This window comes from Penaeus vannamei, chromosome 20, assembly GCF_042767895.1.
Source record: "Penaeus vannamei isolate JL-2024 chromosome 20, ASM4276789v1, whole genome shotgun sequence".
NCBI classification, from domain to species: domain Eukaryota; kingdom Metazoa; phylum Arthropoda; class Malacostraca; order Decapoda; family Penaeidae; genus Penaeus; species Penaeus vannamei.
This window is the reverse complement of record NC_091568.1, coordinates 14,238,243-14,250,742: the sequence shown is the minus strand read 5'-3', so window position 1 is coordinate 14,250,742 and position 12,500 is coordinate 14,238,243. Positions and strand designations below refer to the sequence as shown.

The 12,500-nt window shown below is 52.0% G+C and overlaps 1 protein-coding gene across 1 annotated transcript in view; it reads left to right on the top strand.

Moving 5' to 3' along the window:
- The window catches only part of sdk (sidekick cell adhesion molecule), a 134,307-nt gene that overhangs the window by 95,152 nt on the left and 26,655 nt on the right, over positions 1–12,500 (top strand). Inside the window, exons 4-5 of the mRNA XM_070134514.1 lie at positions 10,103–10,198; positions 12,236–12,412. Coding sequence (XP_069990615.1) covers positions 10,103–10,198; positions 12,236–12,412 — 273 coding nt within the window. The remainder of the gene's footprint in view (positions 1–10,102; positions 10,199–12,235; positions 12,413–12,500) is intronic.

Genomic DNA, 12,500 nt, shown 5'->3' with positions numbered 1-12,500 from the left:
CAGCAAAGCATACGGGGTGTCTGCAGTGCATGATTGACCTTTCAAACTGAAAGGCAGGAGTTGCTTTCGGAGTACCGCGTCGTCTGTCATGCACAACCGACACACGATGAATACCCAGCGCCACGGACGAAAGATGGAGCACTTTAACCTCGAATTCTCGGCCTTCGCTTGCCCAAGAAGGACCCCCCCCCTCCCCCGGAAGCTCCCGGGGGTCCCATTCCGAGCTCCACTGGAAATTAAAGTTCTGCACGCTGTCACGCGTCGCGGCGATATTGCCATGCACGGCACGCGGAGCCCTCGCATTGCCACGGTCGCAGATACTTAAAGGGGAAATACAGCGCGTGCATGTTCTCATTCGGCCTCGCGTGCATGACCCAGACGGCGCTGTCTGATGGACGCATTAGGGGGCCACTCTGCATGACAAGCGGCCGGATCGTGACGGTCCTTCGAAGCTTCACTCGCTCGTCTACCAGGCCGCCATGCATCCTCAATGAAGTGCCGCCGAGGAAGTGGGCGCGGGCGGAGGGCGTGCGAATGAAGGCTTCCCCGCAAAAACACCCCGATTTACCTGATACTTCCAGCTCGGGTTCCTGCGGCTCACCCGCCTCCCTGCGATCTCCAAATCCGCCTTAATCTGTGGTCAGGTTCCCCGCGCGGAGCTTGGGTGGCAGGGGAGCGGCTGTGCGAGGGAGTGGCGAGGCAAAGGGGCGGAGAGACAGGGGTTAGCGAAGCAAAGGAGTAGCGAAATAAGGAAGCAACAAGGCAAAGGAGCGGCGAAGCAGAGGAATAGCGAAACAAGGCAAAGGGACGAAGGGGCTGCGACGGAAGAGAAGCGGACACAACAGGGCGATATGGCAGGGCAGGGTTGTTTGTCGGGGAGGAAGCCTCTGCACTATGGATGAGGTGTCGCAAGGCCGCGAGGTCGGAAAAGCGATGAGGCGACATACAGGAAAGGGAGATCCAACGAGACCGCCGCCAATACCGTAGCACGCGAGGTTACGTACCCTCCCGCAAGCCCCCCTTTCCGTCGCTCCAGTGAGGAGAGGGAGGAGACGCAGAAGGGAAGGGGGGGGGGGGGGAGGAAGTCGGCGCTCCTCGAAGTCCCCGTCCTCATTAGCGATTCAGGACCCGGTGTCGTCCTCCGCGCGGTGCTAGGCCTCGAGGTGATGTCCCTACTTAGAGGAGGCTGAAGTGGCGCTGGGAGGGGGGTAATGGCACCGAGATTAAGGTAGGACAATCCGCCCGTGTGCTGGCTTCCCCTCCCGGCCCTGCATCTCTCCTTTTCTCTCCTCCTTCCCTCTTTCATTTCCCCTTTTCTTTGCCTCCTTCCTTTCCACCTTCCCTTTCTTCCTTTCATCTTTCATTTCCTTCCCCCTTTCTCATGATCCTTTCACCTTTCCTTTCCTCTCCCGTCTCCTCTCCTTTATCTGCTTTCCATTTTCCTTTTTTTCTTCTTCTCCTTCTCCTCCTCCTTCTTCTTCTTCTTCCTTTTCTTTTTCTTCTTCTCCTCCTCCTTCTTCTTCTTCTTCTTCTTCTTCTTCTTCTTCTTCTTCTTCTTCTTCTTCTTCTTCTTCTTTTTCTTCTCCTTTTTCTTCTTCTTCTTCTTCTCCTCCTCCTACTTCTTCTTCTTTTTTTTTTTTTCTTCTTCTCCCTTCTCTTTTGCAATCTCCTTTTCCTTGACCCCCTTCCTTTCTCCCTTCGCCTTTCCATTTCCCCTCCCACTCCCCCTCTTTCCCCTTCCCCTTCCCCTGTCCCATTAGGGGCCCTCACATGACTCCTGGCGCAAGGATCCCAATACGCCGAGAATACGCAATGCGATCATCTCCCCCCTCCCCCCTCCCCCTCCCTCGATAGCACGAGCTCCCGGGAACAGTTGCACGGCCATATTGCACGCCGTCGAAGGGCGCCCCGATAGGACGGGTATTTCTGACGCAGGATTAAGATTGGCCATTTGTCCCTCGACCGGAATGGGAATGGGCTGAGCGGGCTCTTGTCCCTCATGGGAATGGGAATGGGCTGATAGGGCTCCTGTCCCTCGACCGGAATGGGAATGGGTTGAGCGGGCTCTTGTCCCTCATGGGAATGGGAATGGGCTGATAGGGCTCCTGTCCCTCGAGCGGAATGGGAATGGGTTGAGCGGGCTCTTGTCCCTCAGGGGAATGGGAATGGGCTGAGAGGGCTCCTGTCCCTCGAGCGGAATGGGAATGGGTTGAGCGGGCTCTTGTCCCTCATGGGAATGGGAATGGGCTGATAGGGCTCCTGTCCCTCGAGCGGAATGGGAATGGGTTGAGCGGGCTCTTGTCCCTCATGGGAATGTGAAGGGGCTGAGAGGGCTCCTGTCCCTCGAGCGGAATGGGAATGGGTTGAGCGGGCTCTTGTCCCTCATGGGAATGGGAATGGGCTGAGAGGGCTCCTGTCCCTCGAGCGGAATGGGAATGGGTTGAGCGGGCTCTTGTCCCTCATGGGAATGGGAATGGGCTGAGAGGGCTCCTGTCCCTCGAGCGGAATGGGAATGGGTTGAGCGGGCTCTTGTCCCTCATGGGAATGGGAATGGGCTGAGAGGGCTCCTGTCCCTCGAGCGGAATGGGAATGGTTGAGCGGGCTCTTGTCCCTCATGGGAATGGGAATGGGCTGAGAGGGCTCCTGTCCCTCGAGCGGAATGGGAATGGGTTGAGCGGGCTCTTGTCCCTCATGGGAATGGGAATGGGCTGAGAGGGCTCCTGTCCCTCGACCGGAATGGGAATGGGCTGAGCGGGCTCTTGTCCCTCATGGGAATGGGAATGGGCTGAGAGGGCTCCTGTCCCTCGAGCGGAATGGGAATGGGTTGAGCGGGCTCTTGTCCCTCATGGGAATGGGAATGGGCTGAGAGGGCTCCTGTCCCTCGAGCGGAATGGGAATGGGTTGAGCGGGCTCTTGTCCCTCATGGGAATGGGAATGGGCTGAGAGGGCTCCTGTCCCTCGAGCGGAATGGGAATGGGTTGAGCGGGCTCTTGTCCCTCAGGGGAATGGGAATGGGCTGAGAGGGCTCCTGTCCCTCGAGCGGAATGGGAATGGGTTGAGCGGGCTCTTGTCCCTTATGGGAATGGGAATGGGCTGAGAGGGCTCCTGTCCCTCGACCGGAATGGGAATGGGTTGAGCGGGCTCTTGTCCCTTATGGGAATAGGAATGGGCTGAGAGGGCTCCTGTCCCTCGACCGGAATGGGAATGGGCTGAGCGCGCTCCGCATGTCATCGCCGGGCCAAGGTCCTCGAAAAGCGCATAGTCATCACGAGGGTGTTTGTGTAGAGTCACGGTTGCTACGAGAAAAACAACTCTATTTTTCTGTTTCGGAAGGTTTTCTAAGCCGTTGTCTTCCTGTTCCGGCGTCGGGGAATCCGTGGCGCTCACTCGGGGAACTAGGAATGACAATTGCTCTCAAATATTAATCTTGCAACGGAAAGAAATAGATATATCGAGGGAGGGAGTGCCGAGTCCCGGAAATGCAGCACGTGGAGAAGGCAGCAGCGTCGTCTTACTCTAATCATTGAGTTAATTTAGCTGCGGTTGAAGGGTGGGGGAGGGGTGGGGGGAGGGGGAGGAATGGTGGGGGAGGGGGGGGGAGGATGGCAGAGGTCATGCCGCAACCTCAGCATTGCCACAAAGTACGTTCACCTGGTTAAGTATTTTCGGATTTCTTTCCGGAAGCATTTTGACACACAAAGTAAAACCGTAACGCAGATCAAGTAAATAGACCCAGAACTATCCCACTGAATACATAACCACGAATATTGGTATATAAGGCAACCATGACGGCTCATTATATAATCTCCAAACATTTTGACACGAAATAAAACCGTAAACCAAACTAAACAAAAACAAAATAGACACAGACCTATCTCACTGCATAAACAACAACAACGAGAAATACATAACGCCATCTGACGCCTCATTATATACTCTCTCTCTCTACACACACACACACACACACACACACACACACACACACACACACACACACACACACACACACACACACACACACACACACACACACACACACACTCACTCAAACACACACACACACACACACACACACACACACACACACACACACACACACACACACACTCACACACACTCACACACACACACTCACACACTCACACTCACACTCACACTCACACTCACACTCACACTCACACTCACACTCACACTCACACACACACACACACACACACACACACACACACACACACACACACACACACACACACACACACACACACACACACACACACACACACACACACACACACACACACACACACACACACACACACGAGGGGGATCGAGTCGTCCCGATAGCGTGATGGAGAGAAGATCGGGTCGTGGGGACCGGCGTCGTGTCATCATGGCCCGAGGTCGTGGCCGTCGTAACTGTTTATGCGTTTTGCCGGGTAATTCTCTGCTATGTTGGGGTTGCTATGTTGGGGCCTCGGCGATCAGGTGGGAGGGCCCCGAGCTATGAGGGGGAGGGGTGGGGGGGGGTTGTCGGCGTTGTGGTGTTTGAAAGCATTATTTATTTATTTATATATTTGACTGATTTATGAATATGTTATCGATGTTCTCAAAAAGGTTGAAATAGTAATTTTTGTGTTTGATGTTCGTCGAGTGATGTATGTATGTATTTCTGGTCGTCTACGTGTCGAGGTCATGCATACGTGTATTTATATAAACAGGGTAATTTCCCCCTTCCTTATTTGTGAGACGAAGGCCAAAAGAAGCTTCTCGAAGAGGGTCTCTGCTACGGGGACCAAAGATGGCGGGACCGGGAGGGAGGGAGGGAGGTGGGAGGGGGTGCGAGAGGAAGGGAGAGGGAGAGAGTGATGTAGGGAGAAGGAGAAAGAGGGAGAGAAGGGCGGAGGTAGGGGGAGAGGGAGAGAAGGACGGGGGAAGGGGGGGAGAGGGAGAGAAGGACGGGGGAAGGGGAGAGAGGAAGAGAAGGGCGGAAAGAGGGACATAGAGAGAAAAAATGACGAAGGAAGTGTGAAAAGGACGGAAGGAGGGAGGAAGAAGAAGAGAAGGACGAAAGGAGGGAGGAAGAAGGAGAGAAGGACGAAAGGAGGGAGGAAGAAGGAGAGAAGGACGGAAAGATGAAGGGAAAAGGAGAGAAGGAGAGAAGGACGGAAGGATGAAGGGAAAAGGAGAGAGGGAGAGAAGGACGGAAGGAGGGAGAGAGAGAGAGAGAGCAAAGGGAATGTAAATGCCTTAGGCCGTCGTCGGGATGAGAGATCGGGCGATACAGAATCATAGCAACATCTTACGCATTTAAAGGGTTACGTGCGGAGTGTAAAAAGGATAAAGAAGGGGAGAAGAGTAGGGAAGGAAAGAGCAAAAGAGAAAAGGGGGAAAAAGTGTAGGGACGGGAAGAGCAAAGGAGAAAAGGGGAAAAAAGTAGGGGAAGGGAAGGGTAGGAGAGAAGTAGGGGAAATTGCAGGGGAATGAGAAGGAAATGGAGAAAGATGGAAGGATAATAAGGAGAATGCGGGAGTGGCGCTCGGATCGGGTGTTGGGTGTTTAAATCCTCATTATGATTAGCTTTAACGAAGCGCTAAGGACGTTAATCACGCGCGGGGCGAGGGAGGGAACGCACCTGCGCGCGCGGGGCAAGACCGAACACACACGCACACGCACACACAGACCAAGAGAAACAGACAGGCAGGCAGGCAGACAGACAGAGACATAGATAGGCAGACAGACAGCGACCGAGACAGACAGACGGAGACCGAAACATACATACAGACAGACACAGACAGGAGGACGGAGACCCGAGACAGACAGAGAGGCAGATAGACAGACGGAGACCCGAAACAGACAGATAGGCAGACAGACAGACAGATAGACCAAAATTGACCGAGGCAGACAGACTAAACAGCCTAATAACTGATAGACTAACAGAGAGAGAGAGAGAAAGAGAAAGAGAAAGGGAAAGAGAAAAAGAAAGAGAAAAGGAGAAAGAGAGACAGACAGACAGACAGACAGACAGACAGACAGACAGACAGACAGACAGACAGACAGACAGACAGACAGACAGACAGACAGAGACAGAGAGACAGAGACGCGGCTTGCGATGCAGCGGCGAGTGGGGAGGGGGGAGGGGGGGGTAGCCAAGCGTAATGACTTCACTGTGAGGGAAATGACTTCAAGAATACCGGAAGTGACCGTTCCGCCCTTGGATATAGTTTGCTCTCTCGCGCGTGTCCGAGTTGCGGGTAGGCCTTTCAAGAGGAGGAGGGAGAAGGATGGGGAAGAGGGGAAGGGAGATGAAGACGAGAAAAGAAGATTTATTGATAAAGAAGAGGAGAAGGAGAGATAGGACGGGATGAGGAAAGGGTGAGGCGAAAGTATTTCTCTTCTCCCCCTTCCCTATTCCCTTCTTCCATGCCCCCACCCATCCCTTTCCCTTTCCATCCCCTTCGCCCTTCCCCCTCTTCGATGCCCCCACCCTACCCCACCCTACCCCTTTCCTCCTCTTCTCTGTCCCCTTCCCCCTTCCCCCTTCCCCCTTCCCCCTTCCCCCTCCTCCATGCCTCCACCCCCCTTCCCCCTCCTCCATACCTCCACCCACCCCCTTTCCCTCCTCTTCCCCGCCCCCTCATGCCGGCTGCCCTGCCTGGGGTAGGGGTGGGGGTGGGGGAGGAGGGCCACCCGTGATGCCAAGACGGTAATGCGCAGGATCGTATTCGCGGCGGCACCTGGGAGACGCCGGGGTGCCTGGATGAGGACAAGAGGGCCGTCGTCGCTCTCTTGTGCAACGTGACCCTCGCTGCAGCCGGCGATAAGGGGGGGAGGAGGAGGAAGGGGAGGAAGCTGGGGAGGAAAGGGGGGGGAGGAGGTTAGCCAAGGAGGAAAAGGTTGCTATGGCTTTGTCGAGTCTTCGTTCTCCTTCTTCTTCTTCTTTCTCCTTCTCCTTCTTCTCCTCCTGTATCGTTCGTTTTCCTTTTTTTATGGTGGGGGGAGGTGGTCTTTTCTTTTCCCTTTATCCTTATGTATTCTTTTCTCTCTCCTTCATTCTCTTTCCCTCTCCCTTGCTTTTCTCCTTCCCTCCTCTTTTTCACCCGACTTTCCTTCTCCGTTCTTCCTTTTTTCACTTTTCTTCTTTCCTTCCTTCGTTTTCCCTTTTCCTTCCTCTTAATCTTCGCAATCCCGTCCTCTTTCCCTCTTCTCCTTTCCTGCTCCTTCTATCCCCTTCCTCTCTGTTCTTCCCCCTTTCCGTGTCCTTCTCTTACTCTTCCCTTTTGCCTCTTCCCCCTTTCCCTCGTGCTCTCTTCTCTCTCTCTTCCTTCTGATCCTTCCCCCTTCCATCCTCCTCAGCCTTCCTTCCCCTTATCCTTTCCAGGATTTCCATTTCACTTTTCCCTTTTAACCCTTTCCGCTTTTCACCTTTCCTCCATGTCTACCCTTCCCTCCTTCCCTTCTTCCCTCTTCCCTCCTTTCCCACCCTTCCCTCCTCCCCCCCTCACTTTTTTCTTCATACCTCCTTTCTCCTTCTCCTCCCCCTTTTCTCCTTCTCCCCCCCTTTCCAACATTCCCTCCTCCCCCCCTCCTCCATTTCCCCTCCTGTCTCCTCCTAGCAAAGGCGAGAAATTAATGAGGCGACTGTCGCTACCTGTCCGCCGCCATCAAGGTCAGGGTGTCGCCACTCCGTTTTGGTGGAGAGGGAGGGGGGGAGGGAGAGGGTGAGGGAGAGGGAGAGGGAGAGGGTGAGGGTGAGGGTGAGGGTGAGGGTGAGGGTGAGGGTGAGGGAGAGGGAGTGGGAGAGGGAGAGGGAGAGGGTGAGGGTGAGGGTGAGGTAGATTATAAGGGGGGTTAGGAGGGTGAGGGTTAGGGGGAGGGTGAAGGTGAGGGAGAAGGAGAAAAAGAAGGGGGAGAAGGAGGAGAAGAAGAAGAAGGAGAAGAAGTAGTAGGAGAAGAAGAAGTAGGAGTTGGAGTAGGAGTAGAAGTAGGAGTAGAAAGAATATGAAAAAGGAAGAAATAAAGAAGACAAATAGCAAGGTTTCAAGAAGCGTCGAGGCGTTTAATGGGGGCGTGTTATTCCGGCGCCACTTTCTCGACCGGCCTACGGACGAGAGACATGTCGAGGCACGAGCTGATCATGTCTTTTTTATTATTCCTTTCTATTGTTTTATCTTAATATATTGGCTGTTGTTTTGTTATTGTTATTACTGTTGTTGTTGTTGTTGTTGTTTTTATGATTTTATTGTTATTGTTAGTGTTAGTGTTATTATTGTTGGTGTTGTCGTTATTGTTGTTGTTGTTGTTATTATTTTGTCCTTCAGATGTGACTTGAATTAGAGTATGCGATCACGGGATTTTTAGATGCTTATTTTAAATGATTTTATTGTGTGTAGGGTGTGGATGTAGTGGTGTTGCTGCTGTCATGGTTATTGATGACATCCTGATGATGATGAAAATGATTATGATATGATGATGATGATGATATGATGATGATGATATGATGATGATGATATGATGATGATGATATGATGATGATGATGATGATGATGATGATGATGATGATGATGGTGATGGTGATGGTGATGGTGATGGTGAGATGAGGATGAGGATTATAATGATTATGATAAAATCACAAGAATGAAGATCCTGCTGTTGTTGATGATGATGGTCATAAAGATGACATTAATGACAAAAACGCATAACGAAAGAAAATGAAAGAAAGAAAAAAAAAAACAGTTTAGTCCTGCTTCCCTAATATACCCCTTTCGCTAACAATAACATCGTTTTGCCAAGTCTCCCCGCTTTTTTGCAAGTCAGGAATGGCACACGCAGTAATCAGGCATTATCATCACTTTATTATAATTTATTATAATTTATTTAATTATCATTACCATCACCATCACCATCACCATCACCATTGTATTGTTGATTTCCGGTTCGAATCGTCAACTGCTTATTACCATATTTTGTGAACGAAAGGTGTGGCATCGAAGTGTGGAAGAGAGGGAATGAATGGGGTTGTAGACCATGGTGTTGTGTGAGCTCAGAGCCTAGAAGAGAGAAACTGATCAAATTGCTGTAAGGTTGTGTTGATACCAAAGTTTAGAAGAGAGACATGAGTAAGATCGGTGCGTATTACAAAGGTCACTGTCATTGCAAAATCACTGTCATAAGAAGAGCAGAAATGACAGTGCCAAGTCCACGGTCACGGCATCCGGGAGTTTGACTTGTTGCCGTTCATCTTTACAGATTTTTTTAAAGCGTTTATCGCAATGTATTTTATTTCACGGGATTGTACATGCGGGGTAGATCAGTAGCAACTCAAGGTGCTGCCATGGCGTCTGTTTTGATGATTGTTCAATGAAAATATAACCATCAAAATCATTAATTTCCATCCTTTTTGAAAATTGAAAAGACTAAAATGATCGACCATATTCACAAAACATCCGCAGCTATTGTGACGTCATCAAAATAAACCCCACGTGCTTTTTTTCCAAAAAATAGAATCAGACGCCATGACACCACCTCGAGCTGCTACTGATCTAGCCTTCCCCGTGTAAATGCATTAGCCTCCTTACACACGTTCGCAAGATTTCACAGTGACGGAGTTTGGCTTCCAGAACGTGCGGTGAGCCGATTCGCCGAGTTTGATTGCTCGCAGCTGCTCTCGCTGGCCCCAAAATACGAGTGGTTTTCGTTCTGTTATTTTCTCCTCTTCTTGTTTTCGTTCTGTTATTTTCTTCTCTTCTTGTTTTCGTTCTGTTATTTTCTTCTCTTCTTGTTTTCGTTCTGTTATTTTCTCCTCTTCTTGTTTTCGTTCTGTTATTTTCTCCTCTTCTTGTTTTCGTTCTGTTATTTTCTCCTCTTCTTGTTTTCGTTCTGTTATTTTCTCCTCTTCTTTTCCCGGAATATTGGCGTCCGGCTGCGTCTGATCGGATGCGTGTTGATGCGCGCTCACACAAACACACATTCCATTCATATTGACAGAACTTAGCGTATGACTGCCTTCACTAAAGTATTAATATAACAACAATTACTTGTAAGTGAGTACCTATTTTACCTTCCATTGATGACTAACGCCCCCCCTCCCCCCTTTCACCCTCAGGTCGGATCCAGGCGCCGCGGTACATCGGGCAGCAGGTGGCGACGGAGAGCGTGGTCAGCGAAGGACACACCAAGATCCTGCAGTGCCAGGCGCTAGGTGAGGAGAGGCCCCCTGTGTTTTTTTCTTCTTCTTCTTTATTTGTTTTCTTTTTTTCTCTTTGTTTTTATCTGTCTCTCCCCCTCCCCCTCCCCCTCCCCCTCCCCCTCCCCCTCCCTCTCCCTCTCCCTCTCCCTCTCCCTCTCCCTCTCCCTCTCCCTCTCCCTCCTTCCCTCTCCCCTCCTCCTCATCATCCTACTTAAATAAATAAGTAAATAAAAAATACGGATAAATTAGAATAAGTAGAACTATAGCAAAATAAATCGCGGATGTCTGATCCCCCGAAAAAAAACAAGTTGAGACACGTAGCGGAGAAGCTGCAGGACCTTCCCACGGCACTCACCAACCGGGGTCTTTTGTGACATTCCTCAGGTAATGTGATCCGGCAATGCGGATGCTACGGACGGTGTAATTAACCGGTGTCTTCTATGGTTTAATTAACCAGCTTCCGGTATAAAAAGAAGGCCGCCATTTTCACTCTCGCTTTCGTGTGGTGTCTTCATGGATTCGTTATATTTTATCGTCGGATGTTTATTTGCATAAGCCGAAAGTATTTCCGTCTGGTGTTGCGAGCGCCATGTAGTGACGTCGTGTGTTGCAGGCGCCATGTCGAGACGTGTGTTATAGGCGCCATGTCGAGACGTCGTGTGTTGCAGGCGCCGGAGATTTCAACACCGGCGCAGGAAGTGATCCAAATGTGCGGCCAAAGGGAGTGGCCGCCGATTCGCGCCAAAGAGGAGAGGGGAAACGATCACTTTTGGGAAACCTCTCAGCCGCCAATCGCGATTCGGCGGGGAAAGCGAAGGAAAATTAGGAGGCGAGTGACGGCAGGGCGCGATAGTCCTCCTCCTCCTCCACCTCCTCCTCCTCCTCCGGGCGGAAGAAGTGCGAGCGGCGGCAGCGGTGGCCGATGGAGGCGGATACGAAGTCGGTGAAGCGTGAGGTTTCACCCTCGGGCCAGGAAGACGCCGATGGAAACACCCTCCTCGCCCTTCCTCCCCTCCCCCTTGTTCTTCCCTCCCCTTCCCCTTGTTCTTCCCCTCCCTTCTCTTCTCCTTCCCCTTCCCCTTCCCTTCTCTCCTTCCCCTTCCTTTTACCCTTCCCATTCCCTTTCCCTTGCCTCCTCCTCTTCTTCGCCTTCCCTGTCTGTTTCCCTTTCCCTCCTCCTCTCCTTCCCCTTCCCCTTCCCTTTCCCATCCCTCCTCCTCTCCTTCGCCTCCCCCTTCCCTCCTTCGCCTCCCCCTTCCCCTTCCTCCTTCGCATTCCCCTTCCTCCCCCCCCCCCTGCTTAGTATATTTTATCCCCTGTTTAAGATTTTCCGTTTGATTTCCTCTTTTTAATCGACAACATCTATTTCGCGCCAACAAAGAGGCCGAAGAAGGGAGGACACGCCGTATTTTCGTGCGTTAATCCTTCTCTCTTTGTCCGTGAATCCTGCTCGCCTCCGTCCGCGTCCCAGCGAAGCCCCTGCGGATCGGGTTGGCGACGCGGCGGAACCACAGCCCGGACGTACGCACACGCACAGGAACACACGTGCACATACTATACTTATGATATCCACACCACACTACAACACTCCCCCACACACACACACATGCACACCGACACACACACACACACACACACACTCACACACACGCTCACTCTCACGCTCACACTCACACTCACACTCACATACACGTGCACACGCACGCGCACGCGCACGCACACGCATACACGCACGCACACAAGCACACACACACGCACGCACACGCACACGCGCACGCACACGCACGCACATACACACTAAAGAGGGGTCAGACTCCTGTAACCCCCCCCCCCCCTGCCAGAGAAATCCTGTAAATATTGTTTGAGATTATCATTGGTTCGTCTCATAATAGATAGACAGACAGATAGATAAAGTAAGAATCTATCTATCTATCTATAAATCCAGGTAATCACACACTGAGTAGCGAGAGAGAGAAAGAAAAAAAATAGAAAGAAAAAGAGAGAGAAATGAGCGTAGCCCGGCACTAACCGCCCTTTCCTCCCTCCCAGGTTACCCCCAGCCGGAGTACAGGTGGCTCCGGGATGGCAGTCCGCTGGGCGAGTTCTCCGGCGAGCACTTCTACAAGATCTCGTCCGTGGCTCGCGACGACGCCGGCGACTACCGCTGCGTGGCGCGCAATTCGGCCGGGTCCATCTTCTCGGCCAAGATCACGGTGGTCGTCGCCTGTGAGTTGGGGGCAGGGGCTGGGGTTGGGGTTGGGGTAGGGGTAGGGGTAGGGGTTGGGGTTGGGGTTGGGGTTGGGGATGGGGTTGG